The 21,694-nt window shown below is 44.4% G+C and overlaps 1 protein-coding gene across 1 annotated transcript in view; it reads right to left on the bottom strand.

Moving 5' to 3' along the window:
* The window catches only part of LOC126285308 (uncharacterized), a 51,114-nt gene that overhangs the window by 15,658 nt on the left and 13,762 nt on the right, over nt 1-21,694 (bottom strand). The window contains exon 2 of the mRNA XM_049984604.1: nt 15,889-16,147. Coding sequence (XP_049840561.1) covers nt 15,889-16,147 — 259 coding nt within the window. The remainder of the gene's footprint in view (nt 1-15,888; nt 16,148-21,694) is intronic.

Below are 21,694 nucleotides of genomic sequence, written 5' to 3'. Positions count from 1 at the left end.
CCATCTATGGCCGTCCTATCGCCCTCACTCCCACCCTCAAGTACCTTGGCGTCACCCTCGACCGTCGCCTCTCCTGGACCCACCATCTCCGGACAATCCAAGCCAAGGCACACTCCCGACTCCGCCTCCTCAAGCTCCTTTCGGGCCGTACGTGGGGTCTGGACCCCTCCACCCTCCTCCACACCTATAAATCCCTCATCCACCCTATCCTCTGCTACAACCAGCCGGCCTGGATCTCTGCCCCTCCCCCTTCCTTTTATAAATCCCTTCAAATCCTTGAACGCCATGCTCTCCACCTCGCCTATCGCATCCGTCTCCCCTCCCCCACGCGGGTCCTGTACAATCTCATTCCTTTCCCCCACCTCCTCCTTTTCCTTGAGAGGATACGGATCCTGTACACCTCCCGCAAACTCGACCCTCCTCACCCGCTTGTCTCGCCCATCCTCTCCCAACCCCGCCCGCTGCTGCACCTGTATTCCCACGTCCCACCTGGTCTCCATCTCTCTACCCTCCTTACCCTCTCCCAAAGTGGCTTCCAGCTGCTCCCCCTCCCTGATGATGTTCTCCTCCCCTCCATCTACCACTCCTATCAACTTTGATCCTCACTCCCTCTTCCTCTGTCTGTCCCTTTGGGCACCCTCCCTCCCTCCTCCCTTTCTCCCCACCTCTCTCCCGGGCTTCCCCTCCCCTGTCCCTCTCCCCCTCCTCCCATCTTCTCAGCCATTGGCATCTTTGTTCTCCCCTCCCCACCCTCTCCCCCACCCTCACCTTTCTTCCCCTCTTGGCAGGTCCCCGGACTCGCACACGCTACGTGGACTTTCGCGCGCCGGGGATCATCGCCATCTGTGTCTCGTGTGTGTGTGACGTCGTTTTGTGTTTTTAGTGTCCGCCGTTATGCTTCTACGCTCACTTGTGCCATCGGATTCGTCAGTGTTCTGTGTGCCGTGTCAACGTGTTTTCGGTGTCGTTATCGTCGAGTGTGAACGGCTCCGTGTTTTTTTTTTTTTTTTTGTGTATCTGTGACCACTATTTTTTAGCCCGTCACTATGTTCATTCTGTTTCTCCAACCTGTGTTCTGTCATTGTCAACACTAGGGCTGAAGAGCGGCGTAGCATGCCGCTGACAGCCTACCTGTTAGTATAGATATTAAAATAACAATAAAGGAAAAAAAAACCACACATCAGCAGTTCATCGACCACCAGCAGGTATGGATAGCCGCCGCCCCGGCAGCCCGGCTTGGATCTTCTCCCCGATCTCTAGATTAGGCTTGGTATATCGGAGACTAGTAGGAAGTTATTTCAGTTGTTTTCTGTATTATTCTTGTGTGTAGTTGTGATTCGAAGACGGATCGCTTCTTGTGTTACTGTTATACTTGGAGAATTTGTTTTGGTTACTTGAACAGTCCAATAAATTGTTATCGGACTTTGATCGTTAGTTTCTTCTGCTTGCGCAGACATATCAAGTTAAAGTGACTGGACCGTGTATTTTCATTTCAGTCCTGCTTACGGTGAATTTTCCCTCCGGAAAACTGCGCTGTACGGCTGCTAGTCCGCTGACAGCGTGGGGTCGGCAGCATATGCCGTATAGTAAACCATTGTCTGTATCCTGTCGTTCTTGAAACGCAAATTTAACCAAAAATGTTCAATAGTGTGTGAAATCTTATGGGACTTAACAGATAAGGCCATCAGTCCCTAAGCTTACACCCTACTTCACCCAAATTATCCTAATGACAAACACACACACCCATGCCCGAGGGAGGACTCGAACCTCCGCCGGGATCAGCCGCACAGTCCATGACTGCAGTGCCTAGACCGCTCGGCTAACCACGCGCGGCGCAAATTTAACCCTTCATAATAATTAGAGCACAAATTATCATCTTGACCGTTAGGAAATATGTCACCATCAAATAACTGAAACAAGAATTTACGATAGAACTTCATAAAGTAATCTACACATTATTACGGCAGACCAAGCAGCTTTTACTGAATGGTACTCTACGCTTCAAAGTGACACAGATACATGACATTATTTTTCACCGTAGTCACCAAGTCTCGTAAAGAACGATAGGAACGTCCTACAGGTCTTAAGGTTTTTAACATGGCTGTCAATCAGCGACTGTTGTATAATACAAAATTTTGAAAAACGCGCTCTCAGTAGCGAACACAATTAATTTGTGGCCTAGGTTTCGGTGTCACAAGGTACACCTTCTTCGGACAAAATTAAAATTAAATGTTACAGCATAACGTACCAAAAAAATACGAAAGCTACGGTCATACCTGACAGCGTCAGATAGTCAGAATTAAAAGAAAATGCAATGTTTAATTATCATGATAATATTAAGTTCACTTGTGAACTAAAAAATGAAAATCGTCAATTAAATTTCCTCGATCTTACGTTGTCGTTAATTGAAAACACAATTTCCTTCAACATTTTCCGTAATGAGACTGAAACTGAACAAATCGTTCCAGCTTCTTCTACGCATCCAGCCTCTCACAAACATGCTTTCTTTTTCTCGGCTATTCACAGAGCACTTTCCATTCACCTCTCGAAAGAAAACTAATAATGAGATTAATCTTATTAAAACTGTGGCAGTCAATAATGGATACGAAGCTCCGTTGGTAGATGATATCCTCAGAAAGAAGATTGGCAAGAAGGGGACTACAGTTGGTTCTTTCACTCAACGTCCCAGAAGAATAGGAGAAAAAATTCTTCTTAATTCCATTTTTAGGACCAGTGTAATACCAGACTCAAAAGTTGCTTCGGATTAAATACAAATTTAATATTGCCTTTTCTACACATAACAACTTGAGAAAAAATGTCATCCATAATTTAAAGTAAACTACTAGCCGTCTGCAGAGTTCTGGTGTCTACAAGATTTCATGTGACATTTGCGGTGCCTATTATATTGGTCAAACAGGACGTGCCTTTTCAATTCGCTGTAAAGAACACTTTCTGAGGAAAAACAGTTCGTGTGCCCCTAATTCTTCTTTTGCAGATCACCTGTTAATCACAGGGCACTCTCCTAAAGGGGTTGAGAAGCTGGAAATTTTGCATATTGAAAAAAAATGGGCGTAAACTTCATACTTTGGAGGAACTGGAAATTTTCAAGCATTTACTTTCGAATGACGCACTTTTTCTCAACGAGCAGGTGCAGTTGCGCGGAAGAAGTTATTTCAATGGTATCAAGCTGCTGCTAGACGAGATCTAACATTCTGATGTACCAACTACTTCTTGCAGATTCATAGAGACTTTTCTTTCTACTTTTTACGGCACATATACGTAAATTAAAAATACTTTATTGGTTTTTATAACGTATCTATTATATCAAGCAGTAATGTCATTTAATGGATTATTTCGTATATGTCTTCTTTAAGCATTTATTCTGGATTGTTTGTACTACAGTCAGACTTTCATTAGTTGTATTTTATATCATGCAGTATCCCGCTATTGTAATTACTTCATGTACACCGTTCAGGTGTTTGTTCATGTCCCTCTCTGCAGTTACAAGAGATGTTTACAAAATAGCTTGTTTTACCAATTAGCCACCAGATGGCGGTATTGTCTTGAAGTTGCCGTGGCGCACAAGTCACATGATGTTTCAGTTTTGTGTTGACTGTAGCAGAGGACACATGGCAGCCCCTAGTGGCTTGCACCCATGTTGCATTTTCTTTTAATTCTGACTATCTGACACTGTCAGATATGACCACAGCTTTCGTATTTTTTGGTTCGTTATGCTGTAACATTTAGTTTTAATTTTTTCTGATGAAGGTGTCCCTTGTGACACCGAAACCTAGGTCACAAATTAATTGTGTTCGCGACTGAGGGCTGTGTTTTTCAAAATTTTGTCCTACAGATGTTAAATTCCTCGTCAATAGAAATCCACTCCTTGGTCACGGAGCCACTGGAGAACCGCTCTGTAAACGTCCTCATCTCGGAAAATTTACTATTTCTATGAATCACTTCCTCGGGACATTGTCGTCTGTGGTCCATGTTGATGGTATTATGCCTCAGCCAGTATTACCCACGTCTTTGTGACCTCAGTCAAATTTTTAGTACCAGTTCACAACGGCTGGACGCAACATTGCACTTGACCCATTCAACGGTAGAGTTTAATGGTAAATCTGCGTGCAATTTAGTCCTTTTGTCCACAAGAACCACAGCGTCCCGCGCACTTCAACTCTGGAGTACGTTTCCAGTTCCCGCGAAACTTCACTCCCACATTATGACGCGGCTGTTATCCCTACCCTAGCAGAACGTCTTGGTGTGCAAAGGTCTTAGCGTAGAACACCACGTGTAACTTACGTGACGGTTGGAAAGTTGATAAAACAGCAAATTCGAAATGACTAGTTTACGTGTGTTTCAGATAAGAGACCTGGGACAATTTTATTTAAATTAATGAATACATTTGAGGCATTTATTTCACATAACTTTGTGGTATAAAATTTCGTAACGTGACTAACAATCATGTATTAAGTTGACGTACTTTTTTATGATAACAATCTTTTTGCGGGATTATGACAAAAAAGAAACTATACAATGGCAAATTTAAATACAATAATGTGTTATAATTTTTACCAAATTTTACTTTTGAAGGTGAAAGAAAGTATAAGAAATATTTATTAGATTTCACTGAAAGTAGTAAGAATTATATTTTTGAGATGTTTCATTCACAGTTACCATTAGTACCATTAGTAATTCTAATTTTAGTAATTCTAATTTTTACATCAGATTAAAAAAAATACAGAGAGTAGTTATACTATTCGCAGCACCATTGAAGCAATTGTTTTAATCGATGATATTTCTGAGAGAGGGAGAGAGGAGGCGAGAGAGAGACAGACACACAGAGAGACAGAGACAGACAGAGAGAGAGAGAGAGAGAGAGAGAGAGAGAGAAGAGAAGAGAAGAGAGACATTTAAGTATCGTTGTTACGGGGCTCACAAGAACAAATGTTCACAAAACTGAACTTAAGCATATCAGAATTTTTATAAAAGTTATGCAGTCAACAACTGTTCTATGCATGTTTAGATTTTATGAAGATGTACTGATCTTTTGTGAAGACTGACGTAATTATTTGTTATCGTTTCTGTTTTGCCATACCGAAGCTAATAAGTTAATGCAGTGGTCGTCGGATGGATGAACACAGGTGCAGTTGTTATGAAAGCCGATACAACATTATGTTAAGTTTATCAGCAGTTTCTGAATAACTTTATAGTGTAAATCTGTTTGTTTTGGGAATTGTACCAATAGCTGTCACAACCATCAGTCGGCAACACAGCGGTTCAGAGGTACCAGGTGGTAGTTTTGTGTGTAATAACCGGCACTCTGGTATGTTTTGTGTGACTCGATTTGTTTTTACTTGAGTTACTGGTGTTTTTTGTTTCACTTTTCCCGTGGTGCAGACACTTATGTGACGCAGTGGACATTTCCGATTAATTTATTAATTGCAACTATGATAACATCATCATAAACTTATCCCGTTAGCAACAAAATCTTTATCAGCGTCATCAGAACACCATATCGGCACTGATACTATATCTGTTAATGGCACTTGTTTTAAAACTGTATTCTGATACACGTGCTCATGAGGTACGTGTTTCCACAACACCCTTTTTCTTATGCAATGAGTTTTTTCTCAATATAGGTACACCGTCCTTCCTTCTACACACACACACACACACACACACACACACACACACACACACACACACACACACACACACACACACAAAGATACCACTAAGGAACACCCAGGTCAGCCAGCATAAACGAACATCTAAGTCGCTCAAGGAACAGAGATCCAATTCTGCGTTAACCCCAGCTGTTCATCGGTTTCAAAATGGTTCAAATGGCTTTAAGCACTATGGGACTTAACATCTGAGGTCATCAGTCCCATAGACTAACTAACCTAAGGACATGACACACATCCATGCTCGAGGCAGGATTAGAACCTGCGACCGTAGCAGCAGCGCGGTTCCGGACTGAGGCGCCTAGAACCGCTCTTCCACAATGGCCGGCTCATCGGTTTCATTTCCAGATGTTATTGTGGTCTTCAGTTCGAAGATGGGTTTGATGCAACTCTCCGACATAGTCTATCTTGTGCAGACCTCTACATTCTGAGCAACCAGCAGTCACTTGCTACTGCCTGCTGCATTAAAACCCAGCCCCCTCCACCCTTCTATAGTTATTATCGCCGACAATTCCCTGCATTAAGAAATTGAGAATTCTTTGAGGCCTCAATGTGTATCGCATCTACCTATCGCTTCTTTTAGTCTAGGAAGGGAAGTTAGAATCGACGGCAAGGTCGTTAGGGACATATTTTCTCTTCAATTCCATTCGGTGCTTCCTTATTAGTTATCCTATCTACTCATCTAATCTTCAGCGCTCTTCAGTAGAACCACATGTCAAAAGCTCCTATTCTCTTCTTGTATTTAACGTTACAACCCACAAAAATAAATTCAGAAAAAAATTAATAGTAATGGTTCAACGATGAGTGTGGTTAAGCTGTCAAGAGTCATTAAAGTGAAGAGTCAGATGTGGAACGCACGGAACAAAGAAAGATAACCCATGAAATTATAAGAAGGGTTAAACACCAATATCAAAAAGATATACTTATAATGCTACAAACAAATAGTGAGGATAAAAACTCAGGGGATTACTACAAAATATTTTGCAGACCACTACAAAGGTACGACACGCAAACGTTAATGTTAAAGCATAAAAATAGTAAGATGACCCACAGCAATAAACAAAAACACAAATTTTAGCAGAAACATTTAAAAAATTACTGAAACTGGACTACTTTCCCAGAACTAGTTCAAATAAACACAGATGCCTCTGTTAAAACACCAATAGGAAATATAAACCTTCCTGCAATCCAAGAACTCTATGAAACTTTGTAAGAGCTCAAAAACTACATAGAAAGTGGAGGCGATCAAACATTTCGGGAACTTTGGAAATATTCAGCAGATGAAATAAAGATATCATTACACCAACGGATAGTGAAAATCTGGAACAAAGAAGATCTACCAGAACGCTTAACTACAGCCATAATCCATCCATTGCATAAAAAAGGAGGCAAATCAAATCCAGACAACTATAGTGGAATGTACCTTTCGGATATCATCCATAACGCCGTGTCAAAAATTCCGTACAACTATTGTAGAGATCAAATGGAATGTGAACCAGTGGAATACCAAGGAGAATTTAGACCATGGAGAAGCTGCCTAGAACAGATTACCACTTTGAAACTGGAAATGGATTACTACAAAAGAAGACAAAAACAGGAAGTCAGAAATCCCGTGGACTCCAGAAAAGCTTATGATTGTGTCCACAGACCTTCAGTAATGAAGGTGCTGAGGAATTTCGGTCTCTACCCCAAATTAATAAATTAAAAAGCACCAAATCTAAAATAAAAATCAGAGTAGAAATATCTGAGGCATTTACGATTAAAACATGTCAAGACAGGAAGATGGTTTATCGCTATTATTTTCCAACTGTACTCTGGAATGTGTGATGAAGGAATGGTTCAAGGAAAATCCTAAAAATACAGTAATTGTACCCAAGAAGGAGCAAATAAACTTATATTAATTGGGATTCACAGATGACTTAGCATTACTAGCTAATAACATTCAAGAAGCAAAAAATTAAAGAAGCCTAAAAAATATAGCACAAAAAATAGGACTCCAGATACCGTTCTAACAGACTGAGATAATGGTAGCAGATCCATATAACACCAAGTTACAGGAAAGAGAAACTTGAACGAGAAACACGCATGATAAGAAACAACTAAGAATATGATAAGAGCTCAAAGATTAACACAGTGTTTATACAAAAAAAGTTGGTCATTCAAAACTACAACATTACAAGACGGTGGTTCAACCACAGGTGACATACGGAAGTGCAACTTTTTCTGAAGTCACTCAGAAAAACAGATCGACAAAATCCTAAAGGTAGAGAGATGAATAGCTAGGACATCCACAAATAAGAAACATCAAAACAATTGACAATGGCTTATAGTTCCAAGTAGTGTGATGTACAGTGATCTAGAGCCCATTACAGATACTATACGGAAAAAAGGATCTCCATTTCTGGCTCATTATGATGACACCAGAAAACAGTTTACCAAAAAACAATTATAGAGAAACTTTGGAACATAAAACACCAAGTACGGCGAATAAAGGAAATCAGGGAGGATATGAAAGAGCTAAATTAACCCTAGACCATTTGCATAAGAAAACAGAAAACGTAAAGAAACAGAAAAACATAAAAATAAGATTTAAACCAAAAGCAGACAAACTACAAACAACAAAAGGGCATTTACAGATGAGTAAAGACAAAAAATATCAGAACGAGTGAAAAGTTATTGTGCAATTCAACAGCAAAGCTCATAGACTACTTCAGTACCTCTTACCACGAAAATAGCTTTCTCAGTAAACATCTTTCGTCTGTGGACCGATGGATCAAAATAATTGTTGTTTTATTTCTTCTTCCTGAACTTTAATTCCTTTTCCAGATTTCTACACGGTTTCGTTTCCCTGCTAAATCTATTTACAGAATTAATAACATAAGGGATACGCTGAAAACCTATTTCACTCCTTTCTCAACAACTGATTCCCTATCGTGTTGGTCTCCTTTATCAGAGCAGTCTTGTTTCTGTACAGCTTGTAGACAGAATGAATATCTTTTACTTCCGCCAATGATCACGGAACGTTTGGTCCTTAGACTACAGGGTTTCGGTCATCTTCAAATTTGTTTCATAACGTGTCCTAACATAATAACGCCTTAGTTGCTTCATTAGGATGTGTTATAAAACAGATCTGAAGATGGTGATTGCTGACCGAAACCGATAGTCTAAGTATCAAAAGTTTTATGATGAAGAGGAATGACCACATAAAACAAGCACTAGCATTCTACACTTCCTGGATCACTGTTTTAATCCGCGACCATGTCGCACCTTAAGAAATTTGTAGGCAATCTTTCGTTCCCTGAGTTTTATTCACCTTACTTTCAGAAATTCAAAGCTTATATTCCAGTCAATGTTGCGAAATGTTTATTTTCTGTGTCTACAGATTCTACCAGTGTTGGTATACCTTTCTTCGATCTATCTTCTAAGATAAGTCGTAGGGTCATAATTGCATCACGTGTTGTCACATTTAGCCGATGTCCAAACTTGTCTTGTCCCAGGCCGGTTTCCACCAGTAGTTCCATTTCCTCTGCAGATAACCCCTGTTACAGGTGTGAGCAACGATCCCAGTTTAGAAGCTACTCAGCTGAGTCCTCCATCACATTTGCATATACATCTGCTCCGCAAGCCACCTTATGGTGGAGGATTCTTCTGGTACACTGTCACTTACCCCATTCCCTGTTCCATTCGCGAATCGCGCGAGGTAAGAACGGTTACCGCGTCGTGCTTATTTCGCGAGACGTTCACTATGTGATCAAAAGTATCCGGACACATCCAAAAACATACGTTTTTCATATTATGTGCATTGTGCTGCCACCTACTGTCAGGTACTCCATATCAGAAACCTCAGTAGTCATTAGACATCGTGAGAGAGCACAATGGGGCGGTCCAAGGAACTCACAGACATCGAACGTGGTCGGATAATTGGGTGTCACTTGTGTCATACGACTGTACCGAGATTTCCACACTCCTAAACATCCCTAGGTCCACTGTTTAGGATGAGATAGTGAAGCAGAAACGTGAGGGACACGTACAGCACAAAAGCGTGCAGACCGACCTCATATTTTGACTGACACAGACCGCCGACAGTTGAAGAGGGTCGTAATGTGTAAAAGGCAGACATCTATCCAGACTATCACACAGGAATTCCAAACTGCATGAGGATCCAGTGCAAGTACTATGACAGTTAGGACGGAGCGACCGCTCATAAGCCACACATCACGACGGTAAATGCCAAACGACGTCTCGCTTGGTGTAAGGAGCGTAAACATTGGACGATTGAACAGTGGAAAAACATTGTGTGGAGTGACGAATCACGGTACACAATTTAGCGATCCGATGGCAGGGTGTGGGTATGGCGAATGCCCGGTGAACGTCATCTGACAACGGTTGTTGTGCCAACAATAAAATTCGGAGACTGTGGTGTTCTGGTGTGGTCGTATTTTTCATGGAGGGGGCTTGCGCCCCTTGCTGTTTTGCGTGACACTATCACAGCACACACCTACATGATGTTTCAAGCACCTTCTTGCTTCCCACTGTTGAAGAGCAATTCGGAGATGGCGATTGCATCTTTCAACACGATCGAGCACCTGTTCACAGTGTGGTGGAGTGGTTACACGACAATAACATCCCTGTAATGGACTGGCCTGCACAAAGTCCTGATGTTTTCGAACAACACCTCTCCTCAGTGCAACACTCCGTGAAGAATGGGCTGCCATTCCCAAAGAAACCTTCCAGCATCTGATTGAAAGTATGCCTGCGAGAGTGGAAGCTGTTATCAAGGCTAAGGTAGGACCAACACCATATTGAATTCCAGCATTAACGATGGAGGGCGCCACGGACTAGTAAGTCATTTTCAGCCAGGTGTCCGGATACTTTTGATCACACGGTGTATGAGGGAGGAAGCAATACTTTGTCCGAATATTGCCGAAATGCAGTTCTCTGAATTTCAATAGTAAACCTCTCCGTGGTACATAACGCTTTTGTTGTAGCGTCAGGCACTGGAGTTTATTCAAGCACGTCCGTAAAGCTCTCGCAGCGGCTAAACGATCCCGTGACTTAATGTGCTCCTCTTCGTCGGACCTCTTCCATCACTTCTGTTAATACTACTTGGCAAGGGTCCCAGACTGATGACAAGTATTCAAGGATAAGTCTTACAAGTAAGGTGTAAGCAAATTGTTTCATGAATTAATTTCATTTCTCTAAGAGTTTTGCTATGAATCTCTGCCTATAATCTGCTTTTCCTACTGCTTCTTTTATGTGGTCATTTCTCTTCAGATCACTACAGTCTGCTACTTCAAATGGTTCAAATGGATCTGAGCACTATGGGATTTGATTCTGAGGACATCAGTGCCCTAGAACTTAGAACTACTTAAACCTAACTAACCTAAGGACATCACACACATCCATGCCCGAGGCGGGATTCGAACCTGCGACCGTAGCGGTGGCGCAGTTCCAGACTGTAGCGCCTAGAACCGCTCGGCCACCCCGGCTATTTTTCCGCTACATAGAGTAATCAGGCAGTAGTGGGTATCTTCGCCAACGCGGTACATTTACGAGGAGCGTTCAATATGTATTTCAACACTTATTTTCTCTGCCAGTTTTTGTTCCAAAAGTGCGAAATTTGCTGTGGGGCATCGAGGAATATTTCCACTTCTGCCGCTATAGTTGCATGAAGCTCCGATAGGTGGCGGTACTATACATAGTCTTCAAACTGGCGTCCGTAATGCAGCTGCATTCCACGTAGAAAACTGTCTTTTCGCATACCAGAGCATAGCAGATATTCATACAGTAGAACCCCTCTAATCCGTCAGCTTCGGGACCGGGACCATGGTCGGAACAAAAAAAAGGTCGGATTATTCGAAAAATCTAATATTTATTGCAAAAAATAAAAATAGACATTTAGTACAAAAAAGTAAACGATTTAAGAACTAAAAGATATCTACAGTAATATAAAAAGACGTTTTTTACACAGTGTTAAACAGCATATTAACTAAAAACGTCTATACACATTATAATATGTATTGGTTTTAAAAGGAAAAACGACAAACAAATTACAGTACTGTACTGTACATAATAAGATATAAACTGTAAACTAAAAATGTATATAGCAGTGTATAGAAAACGATATTTTTTACAAAGAAATAAACTACTGTATGTATAAACTAAGAAATGATTATACTGTATGCATTGTTTTTACAGTAAAAACGAAAACAAATTACTTGGAAAAAAAGGTCAGGGATACATTTTTGACGAGTTTTCCAAAGATCAATCCAGCCTTCACTGGCAGCAAATTTACTTTCGGCTTCCCGTTGTTTGTGCAAAACTTTTTCTTTGACAATTGGCCCGGATATTGGAGTTTCTTTCCTTCTTTCTTGACAAAACTACATCCACAATGCGTTATCAAGCAGTTCAAGTTTAGGCTTTTTTAATGTTTTGCGATTCTTCAGAGTGTTTTTATCATCAATCGTAACAATGGCTTTCCGATTCTTCCTCCAATCCTTAATTGTCGTAACACCTACATTCAGTTTCTTTGCAGTTTTTGGGAGCGAATCTCCTTCGTCCAGTCTTTGTGGCACTGCTAATTTTTCATTTAGTGAAAGAGTTACGTGTTTACGTTCGAATCCAGACATGATGAAAAACAGACAACTGTACACACAGTGAATCTACAGTAATAAGTACAGTAGAGAGCACGGAAAAAAGCAAACAACGATGTTTTTTCACCCCAACAAAGGATGAAACTGTACAATAACGTACAGTATAACAATATGCACAACGATAGACACCTTAACAATGGCCCGACAGGCGTCCAGTCAGTGACAAGTCGGCACAGGCTCGCGAGCCTCAGCATGATCGGAGTGACGGACCATCCATGGTTGGATTAGAGGGGTTCTACTGTAGGTGCTTGCAGAATGTCTACGGAGACATGTCAGTGACCCAAAGCACCGTGATTCGTTGGGCGAGGCTTCTGTCATCAGTGCAACAAGGTCGCGCAAAACCTGCTCAGTCTCCTGCGTGCCAGCCAGTCGCACACAGCTGTGTGTCCTGTGATGTTGGAACGTGTGGACACTCTCTCTTCACGGTGACCGACGCATGACAAACGCCTCGCTGCACTACTGGATGCCTCTGTTGGTAGCGCTGGCACACTCGTCTACCAGTTCGGCGTACTCAAAGATGTGTACCCGCTGGGTTTCTCGCCGCTTAAGGGAAGATGGTGACAGATGAATGGATGGAGAGGGTTGTATGGGTGCACGACGGCAAGGTCTTCAGCGCCCGCTCAGTAACAGATTGAGACGGGTGTCAAGAAAACACTCAGGACAGTAAGATAAAACAGAACGTAAAATACTGGTAACAAGCTCGGAGAAATATGTGCCTACCCACACCGAAGCGTGGGACGAAGCATGCCGTCAGTAGTAAAACATGGACAACATAAGAAGAAAGTGGTAGAGGGAGCTAAAACATTATAGCAGATGGAAGTGGCTGGCTGATAAAAAGAAAAAAAGGGAGGAGCCAGCCACTCTACAATACACTAAAAACCTCCAGCCTAAAAGTTTAGGCCAGAGTCCAGACACATCACAAAACTTTAAATCCTAGACTCATACGTCTCATCATTAGCTAAAACACAGGGCAGATCCCCATCAACTTGTGCTTCTGCCCTTGCATCACGGTATAAAATGCAGTCTGTTAAAATGTGCCGGACAGAGATGTGCACACCACCAGCATCACAAAAAGGGGGATCCTCTCGCCGTAATAGAAAGCTATGTGTGTGGGGATAGTGCCCAATCCGAAGACGCGTGAGAGTCACTTCTTCCCGCCTGAGCAACAGGCAGGAGGAACGCCACGGTCGAGTTGTTGATTTCACCACCGCCAGCCATTCTTCCTCCAACAGCTCCATGCACTTCCTGTGGTGTGCAAAGATGACACACTGCAAGGGAATAGGACACTGGACCACATCCTGCGCTCTGCAGGCCTCCTTGGCAGCCAGATCGGCCTGTCCATTGCCCCATATTCCTACATGACCAGGCACCCAGCAGAAAGACACCTCCTTACCTTGTCGTTGGAGCAAGTACAGTTGGTCATATATCAGCTGGACCATCTCCTCACCCCCATACCAGATTCTGCAATGATTGTCAGGTACTAACCGGAGCAGAGGAGAAATCGATTGCCCCGAACACGATTCATCTGCTCCAGTGCACTCAGGATCGCGTAGAGCTCCGCTGCGAAATCGGTATATTCATCAAGGAGGCGAATCCGGGTAACATGATCAGGGAAAACTGCAGAACAGCCAAGGAAATTCTCCTGTTTGGAGCCATCAGTGTAAACGACGGTAAAACCGTGATGCACATCTAAAATCTTTAAAAAAACCGGGAATGGAATGTATAATTTGGTGTACTATCTTTCTTAAAATTAGTCAAATTTAAAATACACCACTGACCACTAAAATTGCTACACCAAGAAGAAATGCAGATGATAAACGGGTATTCATTGGACAAATACATAATACTAGAACTGATATGTGAACACATTTTCACGAAATTTGGGTTCACAGATCCTGAGAAACCAGTACCCAGAACAACTACCTCTGGCCGTAATAACGGCCTTGATATGCCTGGACATTGAGTCAAACAGGGCTTGGTTGGCGTGTACAGGTACAGCTGCCATGCAGCTTCAACACCATACCACATTTCATCAAGAGTAGTGACTGGCATATTGTATCGAGCCAGTTGCTCGGCCACCATTGGCCAGACGTTTTCAGTTGGTGAGAGATTTGGGCAATGTGCTGGCCAGGGCACCAGTCGAACATTTTCTGTATCCAGAAAGGCCCGTACAGGACCTGCAACATGCGGTCGTGCATTATCCAGTTGAAATGTAGGGTTTCGCACAGATCGAATGAAGCGTAGAGCCACGAGTCGTAACACATCTGAAATGTAACGCCCACTGCTCAAAGTGCCGTCAATGCGAACAAGAGGTGACCGAGATGTGTAACCAATGGCACCCCATACCATCACGCCGGGTGATACGCCAGTATGGCGATGAAGAATACACGCTTCCAATGTGTGTTCACCGCGATGTCGCCAAACACGGATGCGACCATCATGATGGTGTAAATAGAATCTGGATTCATCCGAAAAAATGACGGTTTGCCATTCGTGTACCCAGGTTCGTCGTTGAGTACAATATCGCAGGCTCTCCTGACTGTGATGCAGCGTCAAGGGTAAACGCAACTATGGTCGCCGAGCTGATACTCCATGCTGCTGCAAACGTCTTCAATGTTGGTGCAGATGGTTGTTGTCTTGCAAACGTCCCCATCTGTTGACTCAGGGATCGAGACGTGGCTGCACGATCCGTTACAGCCATGCGGATAAGATGCCTGTCATCTCGACTGCTAGTGATACGAGGCCGTTGAAATCCAGCACAGCGTTCCGTATTACCCTCCTGAACCCACCGATTGCATATTCTGCTAACAGTCATTGGATCTCGACCAACGCGAGCAGCAATGTCGCGATACTATGAACCGCAATCGCGATAGGTTACATTCCGACCTTTATCAAAGTCGGAAACGTGATGGTACGCATTTCTCCTCCTTACACGAGGCATCACAACAACGTTTCACCAGGCAACGCCCGCCAACTGCTGTTTGTGTATGAGAAATCGGTTGGAAACTTTCCTCACGTCAGCACGTTGTAGGTGTTGCCACGGGCGCCAACCTTGTGTGAATGCTCTGAAAAGCTAGTCATATGCATATCACAGCATCTTATTCCTGTCGGTTAAATTTCGCGTTTGTAGCACGTCATGTTAGTGGTGTAGCAATTGTAATGGCCAGTAGTGTAAGTCTGGGTCTTCGGAGGAGCCAAGGTGAAAATCTGCTCCAACCGCGACGGAAAACATGAAGACCAGTCACATCCGTCGCAGAGAGTCAATCCTGTGCGCGAATCCCATAGGGCCGCGTCGCTCTTTGCCGATTATGAAATAGCCGTGCCATCGGAAGCTGGTATGCAGGTGCGTATGGTGCGGACAAAGGGAGAGTTTTATAGTCAAAACAGTGGCGAGCAAAATGGTGAATTGGAATCGCGAATAAAATCAAACAGGTTTCGAAAAAACACTGTTTTGCATCACTTTTTGAACGCCCCTCGCATTAACTTTGAGTCCGTCTAGCACTGCCTGACTCCCAGACGGAGGGGCGCGGCAGGCGAGACCGACTCACCGAGGTGCGTGATGGTGGGCGTCTTGTCGCAGCCGGCCGCGTTGAAGAGGTCCTCGATGCCGCGGAAGATCGCCTCCAGCGAGACGTCGCGGTCCTGCAGGCGGTCCTCGGCCGCCTCGCGCTCCGCCTTCTTCGCCTCCAGCTCCTCCTGCACCTTCGCCAGCTCCTGGATCTGCTCTTCCTTCTGCGTCACCTTCTCTTCTTTCAGCCGCTCGATCTCTTCGTTAATTTCATTAATCTGGTTCTCCATTTCGTCAATCTGTGTAAACCAGAAAAAGAAACAATTCGAATTTCGTATTAAATCTCGTAGAAAGAAGGAATACTACCAGCCACACTTTTTATAAAATATATTAATTACACAACTAGTTTCGATACTGCATGAGTATCACTTTCAGGTCCCTGTGCAAAATGAATTGTGATATCGAACTATCACACAGTGGTCTGGATCTCAGGAAAGTTGACCAAAAATGGATATAGCTTCAGATTTAAACGTAAGTTCGTATATAAGGGTTACTGGGGTCTCTGATTACGAATTTGATATTAAAACTCCAAAATTAGAAATAGCAGGTCCAATAAAGACGACTAATTCATTCAAAATTGACAAACTGCTTATTGGTTTCTGTCTCGGGTTCTTCTGCTGACGTTCATCTAATAATTTTACTGACGTTTCGCCAGCACGAGTGGCTGGCATTGTCAAAGCTTCACCCTCCATTGTCGGTGGTGAAATGGAGCCGAGCCCGCGGCCGCAGACTATACGTACCTGAATGAGATTTTCACTCTGCAGCGGAGTGTGCGCTGATATGAAACTTCCTGGCAGATTAATACTGTGTGCACAGACCGAGACTCGAACTCGGGACCTTTGCCTTTGGCGGGCAAGTGCTCCACCATTCCCGGTCCCGAGTTCGAGTCTCGGTCTGTGCACACAGTTTTGATCTGCCAGGGAGTTTCATATCAGCGCACACTCCGCTGTAGAGTGAAAATCTCATTCTGGAAACATCCCCCAGGCTGTGGCTAAGCCATGTCTCCGCAGTATCCTTTCTTTCAGGAGTGCTAGTTCTGCAAGGTTCGCAGGAGAGCTTCTGTAAAGTTTGGAATGTAGGAGACGAGGTGCTGGCAGAAGTAAAGCTGTGAGAACCGGGTGTGAGTCGTGCGTCGGTAGCTCAGATGGTAGAGCACTTTCCCGCGAAAGGCAAAGGGCCCGAGTTCGAGTCTCGGTCTGTGCACACAGTTTTAATCTGCCAGGGAGTTTCATATCAGCGCACACTCCGCTGTAGAGTGAAAATCTCATTCTGGAAACATCCCCCAGGCTGTGGCTAAGCCATGTCTCCGCAGTATCCTTTCTTTCAGGAGTGCTAGTTCTGCAAGGTTCGCAGGAGAGCTTCTGTAAAGTTTGGAATGTAGGAGACGAGGTGCTGGCAGAAGTAAAGCTGTGAGAACCGGGTGTGAGTCGTGCGTCGGTAGCTCAGATGGTAGAGCACTTTCCCGCGAAAGGCAAAGGGCCCGAGTTCGAGTCTCGGTCTGTGCACACAGTTTTAATCTGCCAGGGAGTTTCATATCAGCGCACATTCCGCTGTAGAGTGAAAATCTCATTCTGGAAACATCCCCCAGGCTGTGGCTAAGCCATGTCTCCGCAGTATCCTTTCTTTCAGGAGTGCTAGTTCTGCAAGGTTCGCAGGAGAGCTTCTGTAAAGTTTGGAATGTAGGAGACGAGGTGCTGGCAGAAGTAAAGCTGTGAGAACCGGGTGTGAGTCGTGCGTCGGTAGCTCAGATGGTAGAGCACTTTCCCGCGAAAGGCAAAGGGCCCGAGTTCGAGTCTCGGTCTGTGCACACAGTTTTAATCTGCCAGGGAGTTTCATATCAGCGCACACTCCGCTGTAGAGTGAAAATCTCATTCTGGAAACATCCCCCAGGCTGTGGCTAAGCCATGTCTCCGCAGTATCCTTTCTTTCAGGAGTGCTAGTTCTGCAAGGTTCGCAGGAGAGCTTCTGTAAAGTTTGGAATGTAGGAGACGAGGTGCTGGCAGAAGTAAAGCTGTGAGAACCGGGCGTGAGTCGTGCGTCGGTAGCTCAGATGGTAGAGCACTTTCCCGCGAAAGGCAAAGGGCCCGAGTTCGAGTCTCGGTCGGTGCACACAGTTTTAATCTGCCAGGAAGTTTTATACGTACCTGGCGCGCCAACGTCCGAGGGCTTCTCCGCGGTCATTTCCGGTGCGGTTCTCCTCTTGCTACCTGCGACGGTCGTTCGCTGCAGTACGGGAAGCCAGGATCCGTTTACCTTGAAGCTTTCTTCTTTCTTGTTTGAACTGTTCGCGTGTTTTTGTATTTCTCTGAACAAGCGCGTGTGATAGTGCGTCTCTACAGCCAGAACTTCTGTGTCGGCGAATTTTATTACGTGGTCGGTCTCACTCAGTGCGTGCTCTGAATGGCCGATTTCTCCAACTGCCCCAACCTGCTATGTCGCTTGTGTTCTTTGATTTTGGTGTTGATTGATCATTCAGTCATTCCGACAAAACTTTTTCGTATGCGCATGGTATACGGTATATTCCCGACATTGCAAGTGAGTCCCTTTTCTCCTTCGCCGATCTAAGACACTCTTTGATCTTCGTTGTCGATTTGAAAATCGTCTTTACGCCATGTTTTCGCAATATACGGCCGATTCTGTCAGTCACACTGGGAATGTATGGCAGAACGACCGTACCTAACATTTCTCTTTCTGATTCCTTACTTCGCCGAGTGTTTAGCTCTGTTGCACTTCTGATATAAATTGTGGAGTATCCATTGCTCCTCAGAACACTTTCCAGGTATTGAATTTTTCGTCTGAGGTGCTGCGGCTCGCATATTCGACCTGTTCTCGTTACGAGTGCATTAATCATGCCTCTTTTTCTGGCTCGGGTCGTGGTTTGATAGTTCGTGCAGGTATCGGTCTGTGCGTGTCGGATTTCGATAAACGCTGAGTCCCAGGTTTTCGCCGTCCCTTGTGACCAGCACATCTAGCAATGGCAGTTTCTTGTGTTTTTCTACTTCCATGGTAAATGTTATGTTGGCATGGAGGCTGTTCAAGTGTCTTAGGAAGTCACCGAGCTGTTCTTCACCATGGCTCCACACCACGAAAGTATCACCGGCGTACCTGTACCGCACCTTAGGTTCTCAAGTCACCAAGTCCAATGCCTGTGCTTCGAATTGTTCCATGAAGAAGTTGGCCATCACTGGACTAAGAGGCTGTAGAGAAGCACTATCACACGCGCTTGTTCAGCGAAGCTGTAGAAATGCAAAAACACGCGAACAGTTTCAACAAGAAAGAGGAAAGCCTTAAGGTAAACGGATCCTGGCTTCCCGTACTGCAGTGAACGACCGTCGCAGGTAGCAAGAGGAGAACCGCACCGAAATGACCGCGGAGAAGCCCTCGAACGTTGGCGCGCCAGGCACATACAGTGTGCGGCCGCGAGCTCGGCTCCAGTTCACCACCGGCAATGGAGGATGAAACTTTGACAATCCCAGCCACTCGTGCTGGCGAAACGTCAGTAAAATCATTAGATGAACGTCGGCCGAAGAACCCGAGACAGAAGCCAATAGGCAGTTTATCAACAAGTGTCCACGATAGCCTTAACAATTTCTTATGAAAACATTACGGGAGAGGCAGTGATCAATGTCTTACAAATATTTACTATTAAAAACAGTCTTGATGACGATTTATTAATCAAGGTGAGCGGTATCCACCACTACTGTGGTCATCTTCAGACTATTGAGTAGGAACCTCTTTCTGTTGGAGAATCACTGCTCAAGTGATTCTCCAGCAGAAAGAGGTTCCTATCCAATGGTCTGAAGATGATCACAGTAGTGGTCGAAACCGGCCACCTTGATTAATAAATCGTGATCAAGACTGTTTTTAATCGTAAATACTTAACAATTTCATTCAAAATTGTTAGTAATTTCATTTAAATCACTATTTTTATGGTTTTTTTATTTCGCTTATTCCGAATTGCTTCGCCGAAGTGTTTGTAGTCAACAGACAGATGTATTGCAGACGCAATCCAAGATCAACGACCATGATGGCTGCGTGACGTGATGTTTCTCCACGATAACACCCGACCGCATTCTGCTACACTAGCAAAAAAAAAAGCTATCTAGGAGAAGGGTTGGGAATTCATTCCGCGCCTACCTCATTCACTTGATCTTGTGCCCTCAAATTTCCACCTTTTTCTGTCCCTAACGAAAATCCTTGAAAGCAGTTCCTTTTCGGATGAAAATGTGCTCTGAACATAGCTCGATGAGTTCTTCGCCTCAAAACCACGTAATTTCTACAGTCACGGAATGGAAAAGTTACGTCAGCGTTTGCACACTGTTGTAAATAATGAACTAGAATATACTATACATGGCTAAAGTCTCTGTAACGTGTACCTGTTGTGTTTATTAAACATATGTAAAACCGCTACGAACTTGTTTACCAACCTAATATATCACTTACCTGACCAGTTTAGACACCGCATTAGTGTCATCATCAGGCCCCAGAGCAAATTGAATGGTGATACCCAACCATCGATGCATTAAGACAGGTACCATGTCTGTTCACTGATCTAATGGACTGCGTGCACCCTAGCCATCTTGTAAACAGAAATTCATGAGACCAGCGAATGCGCATCGTTCCTGTCCAAATGCCCCGCTAGTTCAGGATCGCCATTCAGTTTGCACTGAGACCTGAAGATTACACTAATGCGATGTCGAAACGGTCGCATACTTAATAAATGTATTTTATAAAAAGTACAGCTGTTAGTACTCCTTATTTCTACAAGTTTATGACCAGCCGCAGTCGCACGTCCACTTCATTGACAGATCATCTAAATCAGTGTTCTGTAATATTATTGAAAGCAATTTTATTTTCAAAACAGGTCCGTTAATCTGTGCTCCACAAACCAGTCATCTATTCTCGCCTTATAACGGTCATTCAGAAGGCCGTCTGATGATGAAAGAATCCAGTACTATCTGACTACAAGGTTTGTGAGGAATATGCAGAGTACATCATGTCTTGTAGTTATTTATACACTCCTGGAAATGGAAAAAAGAACACATTGACACCGGTGTGTCGGACCCACCATACTTGCTCCGGACACTGCGAGAGGGCTGTACAAGCAATGATCACACGCACGGCACAGCGGACACACCAGGAACCGCGGTGTTGGCCGTAGAATGGCGCTAGCTGCGCAGCATTTGTGCACCGCCGCCGTCAGTGTCAGCCAGTTTGCCGTGGCATACGGAGCTCCATCGCAGTCTTTAACACTGGTAGCATGCCGCGACAGCGTGACGTGAACCGTATGTGCAGTTGACGGACTTTGAGCGAGGGCGTATAGTGGGCATGCGGGAGGCCGGGTGGACGTACCGCCGAATTGCTTAACACGTGGGGCGTGAGGTCTCCACAGTACATCGATGTTGTCGCCAGTGGTCGGCGGAAGGTGCACGTGCCCGTCGACCTGGGACCGGACCGCAGCGACTCACGGATGCACGCCAAGACCGTAGGATCCTACGCAGTACCGTAGGGTACCGCACCGCCACTTCCCAGCAAATTAGGGACACTGTTGCTCCTGGGGTATCGGCGAGGACCATTCGCAACCGTCTCCATGAAGCTGGGCTACGGTCCCGCACACCGTTAGGCCGTCTTCCGCTCACGCCCCAACATCGTGCAGCCCGCCTCCAGTGGTGTCGCCACAGGCGTGAATGGAGGGACGAATGGAGACGTGTCGTCTTCAGCGATGAGAGTCGCTTCTGCCTTGGTGCCAATGATGGTCGTATGCGTGTTTGGCGCCGTGCAGGTGA

The sequence above is a fragment of the Schistocerca gregaria genome, chromosome 8, assembly GCF_023897955.1.
Source record: "Schistocerca gregaria isolate iqSchGreg1 chromosome 8, iqSchGreg1.2, whole genome shotgun sequence".
Taxonomy (NCBI): Eukaryota; Metazoa; Arthropoda; class Insecta; order Orthoptera; family Acrididae; genus Schistocerca; species Schistocerca gregaria.
The sequence above is the reverse complement of the archived record's forward strand: the minus strand, read 5'-3'. Positions and strand labels throughout refer to the sequence as shown.